At 46.9% G+C, this 27381-nt stretch overlaps 1 protein-coding gene across 1 annotated transcript in view; it reads left to right on the forward strand.

The window, feature by feature from the left end:
• LOC135905341 (endothelin-converting enzyme 2-like) overlaps window positions 1–27381 on the forward strand; it is a 194736-nt gene that overhangs the window by 143116 nt on the left and 24239 nt on the right. The window contains exons 4-8 of the mRNA XM_070536099.1: window positions 39–371; window positions 4324–4474; window positions 8588–8813; window positions 24890–25273; window positions 26625–26766. Of these exons, the coding sequence (XP_070392200.1) occupies window positions 39–371; window positions 4324–4474; window positions 8588–8813; window positions 24890–25273; window positions 26625–26766 (1236 nt within the window). The remainder of the gene's footprint in view (window positions 1–38; window positions 372–4323; window positions 4475–8587; window positions 8814–24889; window positions 25274–26624; window positions 26767–27381) is intronic.

Consider the following 27381-nt stretch of genomic DNA (forward strand, 5'->3'; position numbering starts at 1 on the left):
AATCAGCCTCGCACTCGCCGCACGTTCTGCTCGTGCAGTCGGTGGCACGACAATCCGCGAGATCACTCAGCGCACCCGGTCGGCCCTGGCGTGGCACGGGGGCCAGCAGCACATGCTCATGGCGCTGGTGGCCGTCGTCATGCTGCTGCTCTCGCTCGCCGTGCTCATCCTCATCTTCGTGCGCGTCGAGGAACCACTGGTGCTGACGCGGTGCTCGTCCTCCAACTGTCGAAACGCCGCCCGCAACCTCGAGCGCTTCGTCGACGTCGGGGTGGACCCCTGCAAGGACTTCTACGGGCACGTCTGCCGCCGCTGGGAGCGAGACGCCGCCGCCGCACCCAAGGACGACGCCAACGCAGCTGTGGTTATGGGTGAGGACGGCGTCGAAAAGTCTGCCCCCCCAGAGCGCCCAACAGAACGTTATGTGATCAGTATATGTGGTGTCCAAGCTAACATGGAATAAGTAATTTTTTCAAAAGCGAAGCTTTGTTTGCCTCTTCCTCCGTCTTTGCCACTGCTGCGGACGCTGCGGCTGCTGCTGTAACGCCGGCCACGTGAGGACGTAGTGGAGACGCACGCCACTAACGGTGGCCACGTCGGGACGTGGTCGAGCCGTGGCCATTTCACAAAAACATAAAAGGCGTGCGCTGTCGGTGTTTTGTTTTCATGACATTTGTTTATGTCAAAATTGCGAAGAATAACTTTGTAAAGAATCTAAGTCTATGTATGCGCCACGTGGAGGGCCTGTGCGGTTGTCGTCCAGAATGATTGTTGCGATGCCCGCGGCGTCGACACCGGCGAAATAGGGCCCTTAACGCTATCGTGTTAGTACACAAGAGCAGTGTGGCACAAAGGAAAGACGACCAGAGAAGCTCGTGCGAAGATTTGCGCCGCGTCGCATCTGCACAATGCCCTCTGGACGACGTAACTAGGCGTGACCCCTCACGAATGTTGTGCAGGAGCTGCCCGCGCGTGTCTCCGTGCTCACCCGCAACAGCAACAACAGCAGGAGGAGGAGGTGGGGAGAGTATTAGCAAGGAAATAGAGCGAGAGAGAGGAGGCAGTTTGGTGAGCTACAAACCAGAATGGCGCCGAAGCGTGCACTTCGTGCCGATGAGACGAAGGCTCGCATAAAGCGTCGAGCGGAGCAGGCAAGGTAGCATTTCACATCCCGTCACGACTATCGCATGCCGTCGGTATATCACCGCAAAATAGCGTCAATGAACGCAAACAGCGGACAAAGTTTCGCTTACATTGATTCCCACAGTGCATGGGATCTGCATATTCTTTTTTTCCGACGAAGCCTGCCGTGTGAATAAAACTAAATGTATATGTTGCCAGACATTTCGTAGAGGAACTTGTAGTAAAATTGTGTTCTTAGTAATAGATCATATAGTACTAAATTAACAAACGTGGAATTAGTGAGTAAGGCCACAATATCAATACAACGAATTTCCAGGGTTCACATGAAAGCATCACCCCTACAATTGCGACGCGTTAGTGTAGCTATGTTTTACGTGTCATGGCAACTTTTTAATAGCATCTGCGCGCTTTCTTTAAGCACGGAAACAAGAGCTACGCAAACTGTAACGCTTCGCAAAAAATTTGGTCACATTTTCAATTTCCCTCTAGGAACCTTGCACTGTGATTCTGGCCGTAATCATATTAAAAAGTATCTTTATCAACCAGTACTAATCACGCCTTCATTAACACGAAAATACTGGAAGTTTCTCTATTGCAAAACACTGACGATGATAATGCGCGAGGATATCTCATGTTTTGGCAACGAATGCGGCTAATCACACCTCTCAAGAACGACAGGGCAGAGGTTCGATTCTGGCTGATTAATTTTTCTAATTAAAATTTCATCACAGCGTGCCACACCTATAGCGTTCCTCAGACAAAGTTTGAGAAACTTCTCCCAAAAATAAGATATCAAATAGATTGGCGCTCTATGTAATCTCTCGTACACAGTGAGGAAGACTTTCTTTGTAACTAACCAAGAGCGCCAACGTGATTTCTCGCATGATGAGAGACAAATGTCTCAAAACTTGTGTCAATCTCCAAATTCTGTCGGTGAATATCAGCCGAAACGAAATTCACCGACTATTACGATACCCCTTAATGCAAAATTTGAGCGTCGCCCTATAGTGTTTTCATGTCGCGATGTATTGGCAGGCGCGGCCAATGTGTCTCGAGCGACACATTGCAAACGGAGCGAAGTGTGGCGCGACTGCCTCGCTAATCGGAAGATCGCGAAAGGCAGCACGTCGGTGACGCGTGGGCGCGATTCACAGCAGCCGCCGCAGACAGACCTCCGCTAATGCAGCGCTTTGTTTCCAATACGGTATAGCACTCACCGCATGTCCTCGGAAAACAGACGACGGCGCGCTGTTCTGGAGCCAACTCGTAGCGATCATTGCCGCAGAGCCCGTCTTGATGGCACTGGGCTTTTCTTCTCACACTTTCGCCATACCCTACTCCTCCGCTTTACCCCTCATGGTTCCGCTGCACCCTTCTCCTCCGCGTTCCTCCCCACGCTGTCTTCCCTATCACCGTCTTTCATCCCCTGCTGCGCTCCGCGTTCGCTATTTCATCCCTCACTGAGCTCGTCCGCGCGGTTACGCCGAGGGACGCCGCCGACGCTGAAGGAGGCCGATGCTCAACGGGCGACTAACTCCGCTCTGATAGTTGGCGGCGGCGATTCAGCGGGTGCAATATCTGTGCAAAAGTAAATCACAAAAAAACATTCAAAATGCATCATCTCATTGACGATTACCAGGTTTTTTGTGATGCCCGCCACTGTGTTTAGTCACTTCGAGCAAGTATGAACTTTTTTTTCTTAAATCACTGGCTTAATTTTGACACTTCTCACGGAAATACCCATAACATTTAAGCTTCTTCTAACAAATGTTGCTTCATAGTAAAGCGCTAAATGTTGTTCCCCGCGATGTCTCCTGTTTTAAGCGCTGCTTGTATGCGCGACCTGTGGTAAAACCCGCCGTGGTCGCTTAGTGGCTTGGTCTTGGGCTGCTAAGCCAAGGTCGCGGGATCGAATCTCGGCCACGGCGGCCGCCTTTCGATGGGGGCGAAATGCGAAAACACTGGTGTACTTATATTTAGATGAACGTTAAAGAACTGCAGGTGGTCCAAGTTTCCGTATTCCCTCCCCAAGGCGTGCCTCATACTGAGATCGTGGTTTTGGCACGTAAAACCCCACAATTTAATTAAATTTTTAACTGTCCTGATGCTCTGCACAGTTGATGGCATGCCTGACAACGTGGTCTATAGAGAGCAAAGAAAGCAAAATTGGTAAAACGCGGTTCGCATTCCCCGGAATAATTCTGTTGGTTATCTCTACGAAGCCTGCCATGCGAATAAAACTAAATGTATATGTTCCCAGACATTTTGTAGAGGAACTTGTAGTACAATTGTGCTCTTATTAATAGATCATTTAGCACTAAATTAAGAAACGTTGAATTAGTAAAAAGAGTAAAAAGGTAGAGTGCCCCAGATGCGGAAATCTTAGAGTGCGCTCGTCTCGGCCGCGACCAATGGGCGCGACCGGGCGTGTCGTGGAGAGCATCGGCGATTTAGCGGTAAATGCGAGAGAAATACGTTAGCGTCACGCCTCACTTCTGCGAAGTCCCGAAATCATAGTTCAAATGGCGTTCACCTCAATTGCTAAATGTTGTTCGCGAGCTCACTAGACAGACTTCCAGGCTCTTCGAGGAGCGACGTGCAGCTGACGGTGGTCCGGAGCAGAGCAGCGACAGTTGCTTTCTCTCTCTCTCTCTCTATGCATATATATATATATATATATATATATATATATATATATATATATATATATATATATATATATATATATATATGTATATATATATATATATATGTACCCTCACACTATAGGACCACCTTTCCCCACTTCACACTCGCACTCCTTTGTCCACTGACACTCCGAGTGCTCACGCATTAAAAACTCTGGAGTTTTACGCATACCAGAACCACAGTGCGATTGAGGCACGCCATACTAGGGGCTCCCGATTAATTTTCACCACCTGGGGGTTCTTTAACGTGCATCAGATGCACGGTACACTAGGCCGCGTCTCCATTCCCCCTCCATTGGAATGCGGCCGCCGCGTCCGGAATCGAACCCGCGATAACGAGCTCAGCAGCATGGGCCACTGCGGGTTCACGTCAGCGACGCTGGCATGATGAACGAAATAGCCGCGCCGCAACACCTCGCGCCGTAATTACGATTCCTAATGAGCTTATTTCCGAGCTGCGCCCCTACGGCTTATGTGGTCGCTTACCCTGCAGCGAGCGACGACTTCCTGGACGCTCACTGGCGGTTCATGCTGGCGCGCATCAACACCAGCCTGCACGTGAGCGCTGCAGAGGCGGACGCGCACCAAGGTGGACACGCAGCCACCGATTTAACACCTCTGCACGCCGTGGCCAGCTTCTACAGGTGACCGCAGCAGCTCAATTTGCATATCCTTCCGAGCCGTAGGAACCGGTTTCAAAGACGCAAAATAACTTCAAACAAAAAAAAACGTGCTTTATATTGGCCGCTTCAAGATTCTTTACGGTGAACCTGTTTAATGCGTGGCGAGCTTCAGCAAGTGTAGATGTACGGGAGATGGCGAAGCGGGCAGAGTTAAATTTGTGTTATATGTGAGCGCACGCAAATTATAGTTGTTATAATTTCCAATGTGGCTTTGGCAGGCCTGATGTATGTATTAGCTTTTATAGAAATAATAAAAGGCTATTATTATTATTATTATTATTATTATTATTATTATTATTATTATTATTATTATTATTATTATTATTATTATTATTATTATTATTATTATTATATAGTCTTACATGATATACCGACTGCTCTGGAAACCGACGTTATATGTTTCTGTAAGCAGTTCCTTTGAATTGAAACTGAGACCTAAGTGATATTTCTTCACTTAGTGGATGTTAATGTAGGTAACTTAGCGAGTAAGTCGGTAAATATAGCGAGTTTTTAGACACCCTAACGACTTCTCATTCTTAGAGACTTAGGGACTACTAATCGATCGTCCACTGAATAAATGCTCTGCTGAAATGACTCGATGGCCGACACCGCGCCCTATTTTGCGCCCCGTTTATACCTCTAGATATATACCGAAGCACCTATTTGTGAGCCACCTCTCTGCATTGAAGCTGCCTTTCTAAGGTGGATATTGAGATCTGATGCATTTTTAGAAGATCGGGGTGTCTTCTCTATTCACATTCCGACCATTGATTCGCCACCCCGGTAGGGTATTTGAAGCTATAGTTTACTAATAAGGTGGTATAGGAACAGTTCAAAACATAATAACGACAAAATTTAAAGCAAATTATCATAATTTAACGTCCTTTCACTAAAAATTGAGTGTTTTTATGGTATACCTTGAGACATTCTCCAAAAAGAAAGGTTACCAACTTAGGTGGCAGTTCTGAAACAATGAGTTACAGTTAGTGTGTCTGGCCTGCCCTGCTTTCTATACGTTTAGTTCACATACATAGCTCCTGATGCCGCGCCTTCCGATAATCATGGTAAAGCTAGAAATACCGATTACACGACACCGTTTTCCTGCCTCGTAGTATGTTGGCCAAGTTCGTTTATATGTTTATGTGTTTAGGTTTATGTGCGTTTATGTTATATGTTTATGTAGCGTCACTATATTGGCCGTCGGCGCTTTTACTCTGCATAAAGAATTTACATCTGCCAAATACACCGAGAGTGTTCATAAGAGTACTTTTTGAGAAAGGCACATGTGGAAGGTCTAGTGCATCGCGCCGGTTTTCACATATCATCGATTACACGCTGTAACGACGGACTTTTATTATTTTGAATTCTTAGCCGAGACGGTTTCTTGTGTAGGCGGTGACCGGAGATATTACAGTCCGAGCACGCTCTGAAGCAATCCACAGATAATTTTATATTTTAATTTTTTTTAGTTTTTTATCGCCTGGCGAAGCAGAATATCGTTTCTTTTCACCTCCAGTTGTGTCAAGCTCCCGCAATTTCCGTTCCATCTTCTTGTTTGAAACAGTTATCATGCAACAAAGGACCAATAAAGAATTACAGCGCATGAAAGTCTCCAGCCCCAAAGATGGGTTCAGTCAGCAGAGGTATTAAAACTTATCAACAAGAGGGAAAACACTGACATTCTAAATGATAACGGTAAAAAGACTGATAAGGCAGTGATGGAGGAAGCATGAAATAAGCACTGAGGAGACCTAATTGTAAATGGCACGAACAAGATTTATTTAGTAAAATATAAGCAGGGCAACCTCATTCGTAATTCTGGTTATTTAATAGGAGCAGTAGAGGAATTCTATACTAAGCTGTTTCAACGCCTTCATTTTTATCCGTTATTCACATTATTGACATATCTTCATACGTTTATTCAACTATTATAGGCTATTTGCGAAAGAGCTATGTTTACACTGGCGTAACTTACCCGCATGACTGTGCAGCGATTCGATCGGACCTTGTCGTTATTAAGGCGAAAGCCTTATAGGTCTCATTGGTCAGTCGACCTTGAGTGAAAACATGTCGACGACACGAAAAGTGAAAAGAGCTACGAACCCTCGAAAATCGATGGGTGTGAAACCCATGTCCTTAGGTGTTAATGAAGTGGAAGTTAATTGAAGCACAGTTAATTGGGGTAGAGTTGTTTAGGCACTTGAGCCTATGACCTTGGATGGGAGTCGAAACTTCGACCTTTGGTATTGAGAGGTATGAATAAGCGAAGTACAGTCAGCGAATTAAAGGGTATGACTAAGCGAATTAAATGGGATGATTAAGCCCATTAAGACAATGAGTAAGTGAATTAAGAGGAGGGATGACTAAGCGAATTAAGGCGGAAGTGTACGTCATATGCCCATCTTGAATCCACCGACACTTGGGCTTTCGCCTTCAATTCGTCTTAGGTATAACATAAGAGACCCTGTGAATTTTTTCTTCATTGTGTTGTAACTAATGGATGAACTTGGTTGTTAATAAAGCAAGAATGGTGTCTCGCGAGAGCGTTCATGAGAAACGGATTTTCGTATAATCTTAATGGCTCCCAGTCGACGTCCATCAACTGAAAACAAAATGACTAAATTCAGAGCGCGAACTGCTGGGACACAAGCTAAGGCACAAGACAGGAGATGGTGATACTTGCAACTGAAAGTTTATTCGGAAGGTTAGAGGTTATATAAACCCGACATGTCATCAGGCGTCGTCAAACGGCATAAAAACAAAAATGACCGAAAAGAATGACCGAAAAACGAAAAGAAAACAAAAACAAGAATGACCACTGCCGTTAGCTCGCCAAAAACTTTCCGCGTGTTAGGTCGTAGCTAGAAAAGATATTTCAGTGTCATGAAGCACTATATAAGCATGGCTGACACACCATGCACCCCTTTTCTTTATCTCGTGAGCCTCTACAACTTCTCTGTTCGATCTCTGTGCCCATAAAGGACTGTAGTATTAGCAAACTTGGGTGTGCATTTGCCTTGGGAGCTGCAGTCGCTTACGTGCATTGCAAGGTGCGTGTGTGCAATCCCTTTCGTGGAATTCGAATGCTCTTTCATCCTAGTGTTAAGCCATCGGCCAGTTTTGCTCACATATGTTTTTCCCCTCGAGTAAAGCACAGAATACACCACTGAAGCTGAGCATGACACTAAATTGTCCGCAAAAGGGACGACACACGCAGGTACCGCAATGCACGACTGCAATGACTGCAACTCCCAAGGTAAAATCACCCTCAAGTTTTATAGTACTATGTTTCTTTATAGGCACAAAGATCGAACAACAAAAGTTGTAGAGGCTCACGAGATAAAGGAAAGGGCGGCAGGGTGTGCACGTCATGCTTCCATAGCGCTTCACGACCCTGAGATATCTTTTATAGATACGACATAGGACGCGGGATTTTTTTTTTTTGCAAGCTAACATCGATAAATAGTCCTTCTTATTTTTTTTTCGTTTATTTTTTTATGGCATTTGATGGCGAATGATGACATAGGACTTGTCGGGTTCATATAATCTCTAACCTTCCGAATAAACTTTCAATTGCAAGTAGCAACGTCGCCTGTCTTTTCTTGTGCCTTAGCTTGTATCCCAGTGGTTTGCGCTTTGAATTTAGCTATGCTTCCATAACAACTGGCCCATTTTTACTTTTGCTCAAAACAAAATCTAGGTGTACACATACTGGATGGCTTTTTATGGCAATAATTGAGTAGTCTGGTTACATGATTGAAAATACACACCACAATCTTACTTATCTCGTTTCCTTAGCCCCAGTCTCATTAAAACCAAGTCTTTACAAGACATCAGCTTGATCGAAGCTTGAACACGCATCATGATCCGACAGCCCATGTCATCAGTGCCCATTTCTTTTCGTGAGGACATCCAAACGGTTCACCTTATTCTGTTATTTTTTTCAATTATTCTGGTACTTCCTCTGTGTATGCAATGAAGGCTTCCCTTGTTCTTCCTAATCGCTCTTTCAGAAGAAAAAAAAACTTTTCCGCTACTTCATATTTCCGGAACTGCGCATGTCGTCGACTGCAGGTTTTGTCATCGCTTCCTGCTGTCCCCGAACGTGTCGCTGGCAGCCATGCTTGAATCGTTGAAGATCGACATCGCCCCCCTGCAGGTTGTGCTCACGGCGCAGGACCCGACGTCGCAGCTCAGGGCGGCCGTCACTTTGTCGCTGACCCTCGGCGTCCACATAGCGTTCAGCCTCGACGTCGTGCACTCTGCCTACCACGAGACAACGCAGCTTCGCGTCTTCAAGGCACGCACGCACAAAAAAAAAATAGATTGGGTAGATCTATAGGCCACACCGGCGTCCGCATTCACAAAAAGTTCTGACACCAGTAAAGTTCGTAAGAACAATAACAGTACAATAGAGACAGCAAACATATCATTAGCGAAGGCCGCGGACCAATCAGAAAAAATTCTTACGAGCAAAAACATTTGTTGATTCGGCTCCAGTTGCGCGCGTCTCAACTACGTTCATACGCTCGCACACCATCGCTAACTATTGTCACCACCGATAATCCATGGGTCACGATAAAGGGGCATGCGCCTAGAGTTTTCCGAAAAAGAGAAATGCGAGTCCTCATTCGCCCACAGTACCGAAACCTAGTGTGAGCAGGAATAAAGCGAGTTTTGCGAAGAACATTCAGCTTTCTATTCTTGTCCCCATCCCATTTCCTGTTCCGGCTTGCAGTGTTCTTCGGACTAGCAGAGCATAAACCTTTATTTCAAATCAACAAGATTTGAGTCCGGCGTCTTTTTAGTGGGTCTGGGCACCTGCCGCGGACGCGATTCCTAGACCTTGTCTCGAAGCGGCTTCCTCGGGTCGCTGGACGGCCCGGAGCTGTGCTGTCAGGTCAGAGCTGAGCAGTGCGGTCATCCAGCGTGACCGGAGGCTGGCGGTGGAAGAGACGGAGGGGTCGGCACTGCCCGACTTGTTTGTTAGGTCCCGACACCCCCATACCATGTGATTTAGTGTGGCAACCTCGCCACACGATGTGCATCTGTTTGTAGTGTACATGTCTGGATACATGGCGTGCATGAGTCTGAGGTTTCTGTAAGAGTCTGTTTGTAATTGTCTGAAGTGTACTGCTTGCGTCCTGTCTACCCTAGCGTGAGGGAATGGGTATATGCGTCTTTGTAATTGGTAGTGTGCCGTGATTTCGCGAAAACTGGTCATACGATCCTCCCATGCCCAGACGTTTGCAGTACCCCGCGGGGGCTCTTCCTCCGATGCTGCTCGGTGAGTCAGGCCTCGAGCAACGCCGTGAGCCGCTTCGTTGGGGGTGCTCATTCCAGTGTGTGCCGGGATCCATAGCAAATGCCTTCGGTTATCAACGTCGGCCTCTCCCTGGTGTATGGGATGTCGCTGGAGTATCTGATACGCCTTCTTCGGGCTAAAAATAACAAAATTCGTATTTTTTATCCGATTTTTGACTTGTTCTCTGAAACACAATTTTTGTCTATCGTGCTAGGGTTGGCCACTAGAAACATTTCATTTTTGGCCCCAGTTCAAACAGAGCCTGTCTAAAAGTTACTGAAACGCATGCAACATCCCTTGGCGTACCAGAGAGTACCCGCTGTCTCCTGCAAATGCTTGGAAAGAAAGAATGGACACATGCGGTACACTCACGAAAAACGTTTATTTGAGGCACACGGACCTCCAATATTTACGTAGTTCATTGTACTTAACATCTCAGTGCAAATACAAGAACATATGCAAGCCTCCGGATTGTTGAAGGCCTATAAAATACCTAAATCAGCTCACCAGCTCAATTCTGCTCCATTAGAACGACAAATAGCCCAGCTGCTGCTGAGGACAACTTAGGTTCGCCAGTACAGAGGCTTTACTTATAGATATATATTCACCCCATTCAGTGCACCATGGCTTTCCGTCTAGTGTGCCCAGTGTGCCTCTCGTTCTGGTCGTGCCTCCCTTTAGCGCCATTTAATGTAACCGTTTCTTTCATAAATTGTGCTGCTAAAGAGGGTCACCTATGGCTATATTTTCCTCTGGTCGTGACTTCAAGCCAGAAAATTGCTGCCGCATGAGAATGTTATGGCTGGATTAAGATCGCTTAAGTCTATACAGCTTAAAATATATAAAGTGACGCAGAAGTAATTGCGGTCACATTGCGGAACCAAACAATTCAAACAATATCGATGAGAATGGTTACGCAATCCCGCGTTCAATACAATGTTTGCCCGTGGCTCCGGATTTTCGCCCCGTTTACTGGTTTTTCCCCACTACTGGAACTCTGTTGGTTATGGACCGCTTTGGCGGTTCATAATTACTGCTGGAGCACTACAGCAGCACTATAGAAAATTTTGCACTCCAGATTAACTAAATTTATATATAAATGCATTTTGCTAACACCATGTTAACTGAAATTCAAAAAAAAATCTACTGAACTGGCGCTTTTAGAACAAAAAGAGTAAATTCCGTCACAATTTGAAAACAGATCTTTTGTGATTGGAATGCTCGTCGACTTCTCAAAAGCGTTTGATCTTGTAAACCATGAATTACTTCTAGAGAAATTATGGTACTACGGAATCCGAGGACAGGCTGCAAAACTAATAAAATCGCACTTGTCTAAAAGGAAACGAACGGTTCACATACATAATGCATACTCAGAAATAAAACCTGTTTTTCCTGGTGTCCCACAAGGCAGTATATTATGAACACTACTTTTCAACATTTACCTTAATGCCATGGTAAACATTAATCCAAATTCTAGATTCATAATATATGCAGATGATACAAGCATGTTTTCTCCGGAAATGACATTCACGAACTGATACAATCGTGCAACACAACGATGATCTCGCTGGAAAAATGGTCTCACTCTAATCATATGCGTGTTAATGAGGGAAAGACAAAAGCGATAATCTTCAGGCCGAAAAATAAACCGGTTTCTCCACACAAAAGTATGATATTTAACTCCAAACAAGGAAATAGTTTATCATTTTAAATGTCTCGATGTAGTATTTTCTTCAACTACGTCATGGACAGCACATATGGACCAAGTTGTCAAGAAATTAGCTAGAATAACTGAGGCAATTGGCTGCATTAGATACATTCTTCCTAAGCTAATTAAACTGCTTCTTTACAACTCGTTATTTTATTCTCACACTAACTAGTGCGAGCTGGAATGGCGCACTGCAACACCGTCCTGTATACAGAAAAATTATATTTTGCAAAAAAAGTTTTTTCGCAATGTCTTTAATGCAAATTATGGAATAACTACCAAAAGCTTTTTTCTTGAAACTGGCATAACCAAAATCTTTAATTTTTGCCAGCATCGGCTCAGCGTTTGTTTTAAAATAGAAATAATAAATAATATGTCACATTCGGCATCTAGCAAACTTACAAGAAAATACAAACAGTTACCCTTTCAGACCCCCCGAAAACTGGTTGGTGCCAACAGCACGCATCAATACGGGGAAAGAGCGCCTTCAACACACTTCCTTCTCAACGCGCACGAATATCCTAACATCAACTTGTTTACCTGCACCCAACGAGATATAGGTTCCATATGCAATTCATATGCAAAAGAATGTACCACTGAGTAATCTTTAGGTATAGTTAAGGTTAATATAGAATGTTTTCTTTGTTCTATTTTTATTGTGCCCATTATTCTTTGTAATTCGTGCTGTTATTGGATGTACGTTACTTGACGATTATCTTAAATAAGTGTAATCACGCTTGTGACGAAGTAATTTGGTTTGTGCACATGTAAGTGCAGATAAGATTTTGTTTCGTGTTCTTGTGTTCTGGCTATATTGTTATATTTTTTTAACATGAAGTCGTTATGTCTGCGATGAGATTGCCTGTCGCTGCTGCTTTGTATTTGAATATTTATTTCCAACAGATTGGGGGAGACAGGGAAGAAAAGCTGCAAGTGCAGCTTGAAAATACACCCTGCCCCCTATGATCACAAGACAAGGGAAGCGCGGAGCTGCCCTTGTCTTGTGATCGGGGCTTCGGGGCTGCGGCCGAGTCAAGCTGTTTGACAGCTTTTTCTGCAGCTGCCCTGTCTGTATTTCTTGAGGCAGAAATAAAATTATTATTATTATTATTATTATTATTATTATTATTATTATTATTATTATTATTATTATTATTATTATTATTATTATACTGGCGCCTATCTGCAAGGTCCGTCGGCATCTACACCCTCCTGCAGCGTCGTCCAGCGCGAGTTCTTGCACGGCTTCGCGAGCGGGAGTGCCCTCGCGGCACTCGCCGCGTCGGCGCGGCGCATCCGAGCTGCTGTGCGCTCCGTCGAGAGAGCGGAACATTACCGATGCAACTGCCATCCAAGTCACGAGCGTCTCCTTCGTGGGGACAAGTGCAACGTGCGCAGGCGGTACCCTGAGGATGGATACCGCCAACACGGAGCAGAACAACCCTGCTGTCACGGCGCGCACCTCGGCCAAGAGAACGAAGGAAGCTACTGGCCTTCCATCGGATGAAAATGTAGCTCCGACAGCCCCGAAAAGACCTCGCTCATCACAAGGCCTGCCTGCATGACAGACACGTACGTCTCCGGAGTCGCCAACGACATCGTGGTACAAAGTGGTTATCAAGCCTCGTGCTAGATATGACATGTCCACTCTGCACAACCTTATCATTCAAGCGGCCCTGAACGCCTGCCTCGAGAGTTCCCGATTCCAAGGTTTCGCTCTACACAAACCTATCAATACGGTCTCAGTATGGGTGTCTGCTATGGCACTAGTTTATAAAGTCGAAGAACTGCAACAAATACAAGTCTCGGAAGAATGTGTCCTTCCAGTCCAAGCGTACTCGCCTATGGTACCGATTTAAGACACTGCGTGGTCAATGGCGTTGACCTTGACGAAGAACCCGATAGGTTCCTGCAGGAACTATCATGCCCCACACACAGGGTCGTGGCTGCTCCCTATGTAGGCAGCGGTCGTACGTGCCTAATCACGCTTCAAGGTCCACCTGAACGTATCCTGCATTACGGCTGCGCACTGCGCCCGCGTCCTTTCAAGCCTTGCATTGCGTACTGCTACTCTTGCTTTAGACAGGGACACATGAAATGATCCTGCCCCTACCCACCCAAGTACGGCACCATGGAGCCTGAACCGTCAGCATCGTTTAGATTCGGCCTATGCCAAACAAACGATCATGACATCACTTCCACGACGTGTCCTACGAAATTAAAGGCCACTAAGAAGGCTCGAAAATGCCATTCGCGACTGCCAGCAAGGACTCCTCGAGATCCATCAATGTAACAAGTCCGTTTGGAACCGTTACGCCGCTCTGGCCTCACTAGAAGAGGACGCTAGCCAGGTGACAATAGCAAGTGCAGCGACAATTCATGCTGCCACTCCTACATTTAGCGCAGCTGTTAGGTCGTCCTCTGCACGAACACAACGGGCCTCACAATCGATAGAAGACAGGCCGCTTCCTTTGGCGAGCGAAGAGTGCGAGATCGACGCTTGCCTGGCCACCTTTGAAAAGGAAATCCAACCTCTCAAGGAACGCCGTACAGTGCTCCGGCGTCGTCATGATGGAGCGTGGTCGTCGCATTCGTCTTTGACGTCTAGAACTGTTCATATGGCTAACCCGGCATCTGTGTCGAAACCTCTTTCACCCCAAGAACTCTTGCGCATCGTTGCGCAACAGCTCCAGCATCTCACCTCGGTTCTACTGGCCAATCTTGACCTATGAAGGTTGCTACGTCTTCAAGTGTGCCAGAAGGCATCTTACAGTGGAACTGTCGCGGCATCACGGGGAAGGTCGGAGAGCTGCGTCAGCATCTCATATATGGAAAGCTGCGTGTTTGGGCTCTACTGCTTCAAGAATCCAACGGCCTGCCACCCATTTCAGGATTTGTCGCATACTCATCGCCTTCAATGTTGGATCGTAGGAGTGCTACACCCGATGTCCTTCCAGGGAAGGCTGCAGCTTATGTAAGATGCACTGTTCATCAGACCCGCGTTGATCTTTCACAGTGGTGTGCTTTGTGGCAAGAAGTCATGGCCGTATTGGTTCGTCTCCAACGCATGGGCGTTATCATCGTTTCGTACTATGCCCGCCCCTACAGTGGTCGTGCGGCTCGGTTGTGTCTCGGCTGGTTGGCGCACCTACGACAGAAACATCCTGGTTGCCCCATTAGGGTAGCAGGAGATTTTAACGCGCCCCACATCACATGGGGATACGCTATTTCCAGCACGCGAGGTACGTGTGTGCTGGACAGATTTATGGACGCCCAATTCACTCCGCTTAAAAATGTGTCAGTGCCTACTCGTCGGCGCGACCACCCTCGCGAGCCGTCACACTCACCGGATTTATCTTGGTGACTAGACAGGACGACCGTCTCGTGGTCATGTGAACCCCAGTGCTGGGGTAGCGACCATCATCCGATTCACCTTGGCTTATCTTCGGGCGGAACAGGCCACCTCCGCCAACTATATTGAGTGGTGGACTGGGACCGATACAGGGCGGTATCAAAAAGCACTGTATTCAACTCTATGCGGGACCCACCCCATTGTCTCAAGGCGGCATTAGTTGAGGCAATACGAACATCGTGGGATGATGCATCGTGAACAGCTCCTGATTTGCAAGTTCTGCGTCTCTGGGCGTCGCGCCGCCAAGCAGAACTTGCATCAGAACGTGACCCTGCACGAAATACCCTTCGGTTAGAGGCCCAACGCCTTACTGCAGTAGCTCGGCACCATGAGCACCCCTTTGAACGTGGCCGCTAGATGGATTGGTGCTCTTCTCTCGGGCCTTCGTCATCCAATGCCTCTATCTGGCGCACCTTCCGAGTAATGGAACATGGTCGACGCCCCCCAGAAACCACAGCCTGCGCCCTGTTAGTATCGGGCCAGACACCAGCAGTATTCGCAGAAACTGTCGGCCACACCTTTTTTCCCGGCTTTGGACACAGCACCACCTCCTCTCGTTCAAAACTGCCTTCCCACGGAATGCGATGTCGTGGGTATACAAGCTGTCTTCACTATGGCGGTAGAATTAGCGGCAATAGATCTGTCGAAGCCATGCAAGGCACCAGGACTGGATGGCATACCGTATGAGTTTTATAAAAACACGGAAGGCAAAGTTCCCGAAGTGCTGTTGGGGGCCATAAACGAAGCTTGGGCTACAGTAGTCATCCCCAATTCTTGGCGGCATGCGCAAATGGTCCCTATTCCCAAACCCGGAAAGCTCCAAGATAATATCCTTCATATACGCCCAATAGCACTAACCTCAACGTTAGGCAAGCTGATGGAGCGTATGCTCGCGACACGTATTACATAGTGGCTCGAACGGTACTCATGGTATCATCCTGGCCAAATCGGTATCCGTGCTCATCTAGGCGCAGAGAATGGCCTTGCGTACTCTGTATTCTATTTTTCATTTGAATATACTGCAGGCCCTTCATGGCCCACGCAAGAGTGGTACAAAAATGTACTGATAAAAAATCATGGTGAAAATTGAATACACTGAATGGGGTTAATAAAAGAGTTGATGTTATTACAACACACAATATCGTTACTTAACTTATTCCACTGGAAAATTGCCGACGAAAAAAGGGAATGCTTGTGAACATTAACGCGACTTGGGGGAAAATAGACTGCTTTGGAATTATTTAGTCTGTTTGAGCGTTTTGGAGGACCTTGCAGGTAATAAGATCGTGTTATCTGGAAATGACCATGGTATAATTGATAGATGAATTTTAGTCGTGAAAATGCTCTTCTCTGCGAGAGGGATTTTGGGTTTGCCCTTGCGAGCAGACCTGAGATACAAGACTGCCTTTTGTAATCCTGTGGTTCTCATCGGAGGCCGCTCCCGAAGAATTCTCACCATTCTGGCAATGAATATTCTAGAGCGTATGACCATGTGAGACACGAAGCAATTTTCAGAATTCTCTATTGGCTTCAGTTCCCTAGCAGTGTCTGCACATTCGTCGAAGCCTTTCTTCGCGCTCGAACCTTCTCCATTCGCCAGGCCGGCCAAGCTGCAGGTCAGTTCGTCGCACATCGGGGTGTACAACAAGGATCTGTGCTCGCACCAGTCCTTTTTGATATTGCTCTCTTTCCACTAGCTTGGAAGCTAGCGACGATACATAACGCACAGTACATAATGTACGCAGATGACATCACTGTCTGGTAAGTTGATCCTGAAATCTGCCACCAAGAACAAGCGCTCCAAGAGGCCCTAAACATGACGCACAACTGGTGTGCTCAGATAGGGCTTGAAATTTCCGAGAACAAGACGACGTGCATGTCAGTAGCGAACAAGTATGGGCGCTTTCTGCTGGCCCTCCGGCCTCTTCAGTTAACTCTGGATCAGCAACCTCTGCACGACGCTTCAACTCTGCGTGTAATCAGTCTTGAATGGATTCCTCCAGATCTGGGGACTATGGGTCAACATTGCAAAGCATTCGTAGGCCGCAGAAACAATACAGTTGATACGTCGGATTGCGAAGAAATCTGGCGGAGCCAGCACCAACATGGCTCGCCTTGTCCGTTCTGTATTGCAACCAGGACTCGTCTACAGAGCCCAGTTTCATCATCTCATGAAGACTCAATGGGTTCGCCTTGAGGCCATTAATAACGAAACCATGCGGACCATAACGGGACTACCACGTCTCACTCCGTTGCCAACCCTACAGGCCGAGTCCCAACTCAAAACTATCGACGAATTCGTCCACCAACATCGATGCGTGCGCGCCCTAAAGCCATCAAATTTCTGCTCGGCTGCTTCACTGGCCTGGTACATGAGACACGAAATAGACAATCCAGCATCTGCAAGAGCCGATGTAGCTCCGTGGAAGAGGGTACAATAAAGTGACAATGAGCCTTTTGGTCGTCTGTATAGCCCGGTTCCTCGCCAGGCGAATGCCCAAGTTTCCCGCCTTCGTCACGCCGATGATAATAAAGACAGAGCCACTGGAAAAAATTTAAGAGTACCGCATTCGTTTTCCCCGCGCCGCCGAAGCTTTCATTGGCCCAACCGTACCACGTGACTTTGGGATGCCATAAGCCTTTCAAGCGCCAGGCGGGCCGGCTGAGTTAAAACGCAGGCAGCGCAGGTTCGCTACGTTTTTTTCTGTTCCGATTGTCGCGCTCGCGTTTCACTGCAAGGAAATCATACCCGGCTGCTGCGCCTTTGGATGCAGCAACCGTACCGAGTCTGAAAAGACTTTTTATTCGATTCCGACCGCGGGAAATATGACCGTTAGCGTAATTCTGCGTGGTTACACAGAATCGGCCGGGAGACCTTCAAGCCTACAAAAAGCACCCGCGTGTGCGAACTATAAGTACACCTTGCTTGTGCTTTTCGGCACTGTTTTAGAGGATATTTAAGCGAAGTACACGCCGTGTTAGCGATGCTACGAAAATAGGAGTTCATTGCAGGGATCGTTGGCGTCTTGCACGCTTGACGCGGGCACACGTGTACACGTTTGTTGCTCAACACACGCGAGTATTCCGTGGTGATGGCACGCGAAGGCACACTTGTCGCGCGAGAATTCCGCGTCCTTACGTACACCAGATACACGCATTATTCTCCGCGCACATGAGCGCGCTCTCGCCTCGAGTCACTTGACCCATATGGCACTTGTTTTTCGCAGACGGTGACGATCGCAGTCAATAAAAATATGGTCAGTGATGTCGTACGTCCACATAACGTCCGCTTTATGTGCAGTTGTGTTGGTACTGGTAGAAAAATAGAAATGGGTTAAAAGTTAGCAATCCTTGAAGCTGCGTGTTTGTGGCCACATGCGCGTTTACATCTCAATTGAGCTATTTTAATTGTCTCCCTGCGTAAATTTCTAAACCTTTATAACGTATTCTTCGTCTCTTTAGTTCGATCTTTCAACTTATTATTAGAGCTATCTTCCATGTTTTTCTTTTTCACATGTCTGAAACAGGGCTTCATTCAAGAAAGCCCTCGGAGCCTCCTTGGGCAGCTCAGCGTTAGGGTGACCAGCATCACACTTCTAACCATACAACAAACATTTGCAGGACCACTTTTGTGCTGAAGACATTGAGAAGCCTAGAGTGGATGGGCATTTCACTTATCCGTTGCTCATTTATACATACGCATTTTGAGGTTGAAACCAACGGCCAGGTGACATTCACAACACATGCTTCAAATTTTGAGCTTGTAAGCCGAGCACATGCAACGAAGTGAAGTCAGCACACATATTATGTGCATACCCAAATAATGTTGGGCTTGATGCATAATGAGAACCACAAAAAAACAGAACACCCATTGTTGGATCTGGAGGACAATCCCTATTGCGGTCCCCCAGATTTTGGACTTTGCCGTTGGGTGCGGGAGTTGGCCGAGGTTGAGGAAGACTTTGAGATGAAAACTGGAGGTTTATTTATATTATTTACAGTCAGAGTACAAAGAAATTAACAGTCATAAAATTATTACGGGGCGGCAGCAACTCGGACACTGCGGCCCGTGTCAAGAAGCTCGACAGAGATGAATGAATGAATGCTCTCTTGCTGCTCCATGTCTCTGGCTTTTAAGCCCTTCGGTGTCTCGAAATCACGTCACGTTCGGCCAATTGGCAAGCCCGCTCAGGTGACGCCATTTCCGGCCAATCGGCGAGCCCGCTCAGGTGTCGTCATTTCCGGCCAGTGGTAGGCGCCCGTGCGATTGTGTCACACACGGCGCACAGGGTCGCTCCTTGGGCACCAATTGTCCGAAAGCTTACTTCTCTCTGCGGTATTGCCTTCCCGGTCTGCAACTGCCTTCACAAAGGCGGATGGGGCGATTGCTACCAGGGCTTCACGGTGCATTACAGCCGTCTTGCCTCGGGATCCACGTTACCTGGAACAGTGCCAGGCTCTCGCTACACTTTCGGGAAGAGTCAAGCAGTGAATAGCTCCACCTGCGGCGCACGAGGTGGGGGACGCCAACTCGTTTGCACGTGCCGCGCCTCAGGAACGGGGTAGATCTGCTTTTGCGTTCCTTACTTAGGTGTGGCGCGATTCGATGTGGCCTGGTGAACTTGAAGGAGGCCTAGGAAAAGGTCCCGTATCTAACACCATTAGCTTTATTTTCACTCTGTCACTATGCATGTTACGTAAACCGCTATAAAAGCACAAGAATTTTATACATCGCCCATGTAACTTGGAAAGAAAAGTTCTGCGTCACCAGTGGGCATTCCTTCCTTTTTTTTTTTACACAGGCAGCAGATCTTGGCAGTCTAAGAAAACAGTCATAAATAAGTTGAGAAGAGTAGCCGCTCATGAACGCACTAGACAGCCGCGTTCATAAATCGCAACGTAGCAAACTCTCGCTCATTATCAGTGTACAGAAGTACATATACGTTGCTATAATCACACAAATGGCTCATGTTGGCCTTCCACAAGATTTAGTGCGCAAAATTGTAATCGAAGTTGGTTTTTATGCCTGTTGTGCGCAGATCATCATACGATCACGGCCCAACACCGGTGCGCACACGGCAGTCGCAGTGCGTCGTGCGTATACAGCGGACGAAGTCGCCCCGCAGAACCAAAAACGCGCGGTATCCGTTTACAAACTAAATTAAATGTATCCGATTTAGCTTGTGAAATTATACAAGAACGTACGTGCATGTGACACTGTCAGGTGTAAGCTTCGTCCTGCTTGGAAACATTCAACAGAAGCCGGCGGTGGTCCACGATGTTTATGCCCAAAAGCGCAAGCATGCCTCATTGCGGCTCGAACTGACCAAATGTTTCCTTCGTAGCTCGCTCCACGGAAGGGGAAATAAACGCGTGCATAAGCTCCCGATAGCAGCGCTAAGCTGCTGCCCACAGTCGTAGCACAGTTCCAGCAGTAAACAAGATCGGTGTGCAAAACAACCACCGGCTGCATTACTTCGCACAAAATAACATTTTCTTTTCGTTCTCAGCAACCATTATCTCCGGGCACAAAGTATTTGTACTTCAGTAAACATCCAACCCGATGTGTCACCGTATATCAAGCTCTTCCAACACGGCGACCTCCCTACGACGCAGTCGGCTTCGAAAGTATATGGCGGTGGCCGCTCAGTGTTGCCAGTCAAATCCCGACCTTTGCGGTACTCTGAAATTTTTTCCGGTGACTCTAAATAAAGGTGATGCGACTCTTGTAGCATACACTGATGCCAGTGTTAATGGCACCATGATTCATACAGCTTTCGTGTGTCCGTTGATACCAGAGGCAGGCCAGACATGCTCGTATGTTGCCGATCATGCACCACCGGCCTATCTTGCCGAGCTTGCTGCCATACGAGACGGCTTAGCCGCGTTGCTACCTACTGTTCAAGCTGCTCGATACTCTCAACTCATCATTAGCACAGACTCTACTCAAGTCATCTGCGACCTACGTAGGGTATCTCGGTCCAATCTATTCTCAAATAGCATTCACCGTCTTGCTGCCACTGCGAATATCCTCATGCGCATACAGTACGTGCCTCGAGCAGCCCTACCAGGTCTCCTTGAAGCAGATATGGCAACCAACCCACAGGTTACAACATACCCACTTCCACATTTTCCTGAAGACGCCTGTGGACGACTGATCTGGGAAAAGGAAACCCTCCGACGTACCACTCGAGCTCTCATACCTCAGTGTGGGTCAGACCTCCCTTATGGGTTAACCCACCGAGAGGAGGTTACGTTAAGGAGGCTACTTGTCGGGGTCGCGCACACCCCATCTGTGACCGCTCTCTGGCCACAACAGTGCCATGGTCCTAACGGCTCTTCGTGCCCATTTTGTAACACAGAAATCCGAGATGTGACAGTGACACACCTACTATGGGCGTGCCCAGGACTTCACCTAAGCCGTCTCCGCCACCTCCGGGCAACAGGCCTTCGGCCTGGCCGCCCACCCGACCTTGAACGTTGGATTCATGGACCACATGATCGTTCACTTCTAGATTTTTTGCACGAGTCGAATTTGTTCCTGTACTTTTAACATCCTTTTTATTATGCCTAAAGGCGAGCTTTCGAGTGAATATATATATATATATATATATATATATATATATATATATATATATATATATATATATATATAATGTTTAGTTGCATTGCATGCGCGAGCGCCGTATGAAAAGCAAGAAACAAAGAGAAATCAGTGCAATAACTTCTCTGAAGTCACACGAAAACAACGTGTGAAACGAACGTAAGTAGGATCGCTAATGACATTGATCCGTTTCTGGCCTAATACACTAACTCAGACAATTGATAGTTACAGCATACCGTATTGTTATAATCCTTACTGGGTTTCATCTCTGCAGCTGGCATTTCCCATGCGACATACAACTGGAGCAGTGGTGGTATACAGGCGGTGGACGCTATTCGCAAAAGCATTAATGCCCTATGCGCACATGAATATGCATGTTCTTCTGGCAAAACCACGAAACTTACTGCGAGCGCACGCTAACATGTCTTGGCCCACTTTTGTTTACCTAACCACTGCTCTACACGTACCCGTCCCATTTGCAGCTGTCAAGGTGCGCGAAATATATGGAAAACACATTCTGCACTTGAAATTTTTAAAGATTATCGTGATCTTATACTCCGAAATGATCTAAGACAACGAACTTAGACAATCATCGTAGGCGGTACCTGCCAGAATTTTTGAAGCCCTGGAGGCATAGCTTTCAGGTAAGGAAAACAGTCATATGTGATCTCTTCAAAAGATTCGCACCCGCAACACACACCTAACGTTCCTTGGGACCCTACTAGCATTTATAGAACAATCACTGGACCGATTTGAATGAAATTTGTTGCATATGGAAGCGAAAGCTAAAATTCTAGTAATTAAAGACAGCAAACTTTTGATTTAGAAATTATAATGTTGCAAAGCTTGCCTAGAATTGGTAAGCTTCAGAGAATTAAATTGCTGAAAATTGGCAAAAGAAAGAAAACGGAAGCACAATATTTATATGTCCGTAACTGCACGAAAACAGATATCGCAGTATTAGTAACTGCATCACTTAGACCATTTGAGCATCTAAAGTGGACAAATGTTCTGTATTCATTTGCTGCTTTTGCGAAATTGTTACAGTGCTTACAAAGGCTCTGCAAAGCCCTACTCACAAATTAGTGGTGTAATTCAGAGAGGTGTTTAATACATCCATTTTTTTCCGCTTTATATATATTACTAGGTGCACTCTCCAGAATTGGTATCACTTTTTATTACTGACAGACCGTGTTACAAGCTTGGTAGTTTCGTTCTTTCTATCTTAGTTTCCCAATTTTCAACAATATTTATCATAAATTTTACAGCCTAAGTACGAAGTTTCCTTAATACAGTCACATGATTTTACGTTTTCTTTTAAATCCAACAAGCCTCATCCAAGTCAGTGCAGTGCTGCCGATAGAAGCGATTTCTCCATTCCTGTGTATTTAAACGCACAGCCGCTGAGCTAAATTAAAATGTACATCCGTGAGCAAAAGTATATGGACCAAAGGGTCGCCGAAAAAAAAAATCAATTTCTTCGTATTTAACACGCATGAGCATAACTGACGAGTGCACTTGAAGATTCGAAATGCCAAGTTTGGACTGAAGTCTTTAATTTCAAGTTGCATTCACAGACAGAGCAGAAAACGAGTTTTATTGCTCAGTCCCTGGTCCGTTCACTTTTGCTCACGGGTCAAACACGCCCATCTCTCGATTTTTCCACAGTTGAGCTTTCCTTGTCGTGACACAGAGCTGCGCATAATGTTGCGTGTGGAAAGAGTTGATTTAGATTTTTGACGAGCACGCCCCAAAATCTGTATCGTACTTCGGACGTCAGGAGCATTTTAAAGCTATATATCTGTGCCTTTACTACCTAATTCGGCACAATTAAAATTTCTTCTTCTGGCAAAAATCTCGTACAGACCTCTTGTTAACTTACATCAAGTTTAGCGCGGGCTGCATATGCATAACGCCGTTGGACACTTTGATAAGCAGGGCACGACCGCTCTACCAAAGTTCATTGACAACTGGTTGACTACAGGCTTTTGGGATTTAGCGCACGCTCTTTAGGAATGTCGCCATAATGCACACCGCTTTGTATGAAACAACAGAGAACACTCGACGTAACAGGATAGGCTTTCGCCGAAAGCGCTCTTGGCAACTGTCGCAAAAAATATTCATGGATGATTTAGCGGTAAATTCGACAGAAATGCGTTAGCATTACTTCGCGACACTTTCAGGTTCCGTATTGATGATTTAAATCGCGCTCACAACATTGCAATGCGTGCTTCAGGAGCTCACTCGATACACCTCCTGCCTCTTCGAGGAGCTGAGTAAAATAACGGTGATTCGCAGCAGACCATATTCAAATGCGCTTATTTTCGAAGTTTTCATCATGTGTACATACACGAGGGACGTTCTGAAAGTAAGCTTCTTTTATTCTCGCACGCAAGTTTAATTGCCAAAAGGACACACACACACACACACACACACACACACACACACACACACACACACACACACACACACACACACACACACACACGCACGCACGCACGCACGCACGCACACACACACACACACACACACGCACGCACGCACGCACACACACACACACACACACGCACGCACGCACGCACGCACGCGCGCACACACACACACACACCACGCACACACGCACACACACATACACACACACGCACGCACACACTATGGCATCATGAACTCTACTCTTTGCACTATATTTCCATATAGTAGTCGCCACCGACACTGAGACATTTGTTGCAGCATGCAATCAATTCGAAGAAACCACTCTGGTCAAACTCGGAGCCCTGCTAAGCAAGGAATTGTTGCACAGCCTGCTCTACCTCAACATTCTTTGGAAGTGACGCACTAGTCCCACGTGCCCATTCATACCGGGTAACCGCACACACTTCCATTGGCGACCACGCTGTCAGCACACGTGAGCCTGCCATCGTGATTTGTTTGATCTGAACCATTCCGTCGTTGAACTAGCAACGGGCGTGGATTCTTATGCCGATTGTTTGTTTAAACTGGGTAACCATCTTCCTTGAAAAAAAAAAATGACAGAACGTATACTTTCGGAACGTCCCTCGCATTTGTTAATTATCACCATATAAAGCCAACAGAGAACCGTGTGACCTGCTACTTTACCCTGTGACTACTAATGCTAACGCCTTTAAAAAAAGACTTCACAAATGCAAGCTTATTCCTAAAATTTTGACGTTTTATGCTGACGTGAACGGCACCACGGATTGACCGCGAAGTTCTGAAGAAAAAGGGAGACATTTGGCAGAATTTTTTTGTTAGTAAGATGCTCTTCCTGGAGTACACCTTGGTTCAGTATCGTCAGTGTCTCGGTGAACGTGCGCGGCCAACCGCAGGGCAGCACGCTGGCGCAAAAACTGGGTGAAGCGAACCACACGGCAGCCACCGAGCACTACCTGGCGCAGCTGTACTACGAGGCGTCACGCCTCCTCACGTCGAGGGAGAATGCTGGCGGCAGCCCGCGGCTGAAGGACGTGCTCGAGCTGGACCGGCAGTTGGCCTCTCTGCTCTCGAAAGGCGGCTCCGAGGTGCGCTTCCCAATGACCGTGCTCGGCTCCTTGAGCGATCGCCTGGGCACTCTCGAGTGGATCCGACTGGTGAACGAGCAGCTGTCGCCGCCACACCGGCTCGGGTACCAGGACTACGTCTCCGTCGACTCCTACGACGCCTTGCGGGACGCCATTCGTTTCTTCTTTGGCAAATTCGAAGGCCTTCATGAGGTAAGTACGCGCGCCTCGGCCATTTTACTTTCGAAGCTCAGTTACACATCATACATTTTAACTGCCGCAGCAGTTGAGCTCGAAACTACAGTATACGCGTTCCCGTCTGTTCGCTATTGTACGCTGCTCCACCGTCGTCGCGCCGGTTTCCGTCGGAATTGAATGCAAGGATGAGCGTGCTGGGGCGCAGATCTTATAGAATAAGTGCATCTCGGATGGAAAGACATTGAAAGGAGAAACGGCAGCGTTTGGTCAACCAGCCGACACGTTAATTTTATTGCGCAATTATACGGACACCCCAGGCGCATTTCCGCTGGTTGTTGTCGTCGTCGTGATGTTTTGTATAAAGTCCAAGTGGGGTAGCACCACGGCCGCACGCCATGCGCTGTAGGTGCGAATGAAAGTGTGCAAGTGTGATCCGAGAAGGATCCTGGCTCGATCTCACTCGCGTGAGGGTTGAAGGCGGGGAGGAAGCGCGCCGAATCTTCCAAGCCATCTGCGTTGGGTACATAATCTAGTCGCGCCGAGGGCTGGTGGCTGGGCTGTCTTCTGGCAGCTTATTCCGCGTTCAGGTAGGAGGCAGCACGAAAGGCAATTCGCTCACTGCGACTGTCGCTTTTCATCGCGCCAGCGTTTTGACATCGTTTGAGATGCATTCACGTTTGCATGTGCACGCGTGACACCAGTCTTGTTAATTTAATTGGTAAACGAATGTTTACAAGTTCGTACGGCCGATAAAGCTACTGATAAAGCTGTGGCATTTTTTATACCGTTAAAATATTTGAAATTAACGTAGTGCCCCGACACATATGCTTTAAAATGAGGCTCATAACGTAAGCACTGACGCTCTAAAGCTGAAAAAAATCGAGAACTATCACACAAAGAAGGAAACTTGTGCATAGGACTAAGGCTGAAATTCGGGCTATTTGGACTGCCATACTGGGATCCCAAATAGCGCCAAAAAAGAGATGGATCCACAGACGTAAGAACGACAACACAAAGTGCCAACCTGTTCGAAGTAAACGGTTGGAAGTTATCGCCGTATGCCTTGTTATGTCTGTGTCTGTCAAATTAGCGCCATTTAGTATTCCAATCGTCATAAGAGTAATTGATTTGGAGCGCGATAATTATCGAAATTCATTTAAACAAGTTTGACCACAAAAGATCACTAATATCTCGTTCACTATTTTCAGTCGTTTTCTTTTTCCCTAATCACCGTTCAGACGTTGAATTATATGTCTGTTTCTGTCTTTACTGGCGCAGAATGGCCCGTCTCACTGCGGATACTGGCATGAAGTTTCAAATCTGCGAATTCCTCTCATTTGGAGAACGATGCGACCTCATTTTTCAGGTGGCCTACTACATCTGCCTGCACGTTCTTGTGGAGGTGCTACGACTCGACTACCAGCGCAGGCAGCAGCAGCAAGGCCTCGCAGCATCCAAGAGCGCGGCCGAGTCCGTAGTGCGGACTTGCGTCCAGGTCACTCAGGCAAGTGACCTCTTTTTCTTCCCACGCGCTGCGACGGCACCATGGTTGTGGCGTTCTACGGCTAAGGTCGCGGGGTTCGACTCCCGGGTGCAGCGGCCGTATTACCGTGGTGATATGCAAAACGCTCGTGTACTTAGATTTTGTTGCATGCGTCAACCACGTGGTACTACGTGGTAAAAAAAACGGAGCCCTTCATTACGGCATCTCTCGTAGCCCAATGTTGCTTTGTAACGTTAAACCCCACGAATCAGTCAGCGAATGAGTGAATGAATTAATCAATCAATCATTCAATCAATCCCACACCACTACAGAAGGGGAAAATGCTCCTCAGCATGCCTGGTTTTTTTATTGGTGATCGCTGGATACCCGCGTAGTACAAGTTAGAGAATGCTGCTTTGGGAACCATCGTTCACAATTGTAACCACCTCAGTTAATTCCAGTTTTGATCGCGAATACTCGCGATTAGTCTTTGCAGTTACACCTTAATCCGTGACCCTTCCCTGTGCAAAGTGCATACTCCTGCCACAAAAAAGTGCCCAGGTGAAGTCATACACTGTAGATCAGTACTGCATAAATACGCAAGGTCAGAAGCCTTGTAAAATATAAAAAAGATACTGCT

Source organism: Dermacentor albipictus, chromosome 3 (assembly GCF_038994185.2).
Source record: "Dermacentor albipictus isolate Rhodes 1998 colony chromosome 3, USDA_Dalb.pri_finalv2, whole genome shotgun sequence".
In the NCBI taxonomy this organism is placed as follows: domain Eukaryota; kingdom Metazoa; phylum Arthropoda; class Arachnida; order Ixodida; family Ixodidae; genus Dermacentor; species Dermacentor albipictus.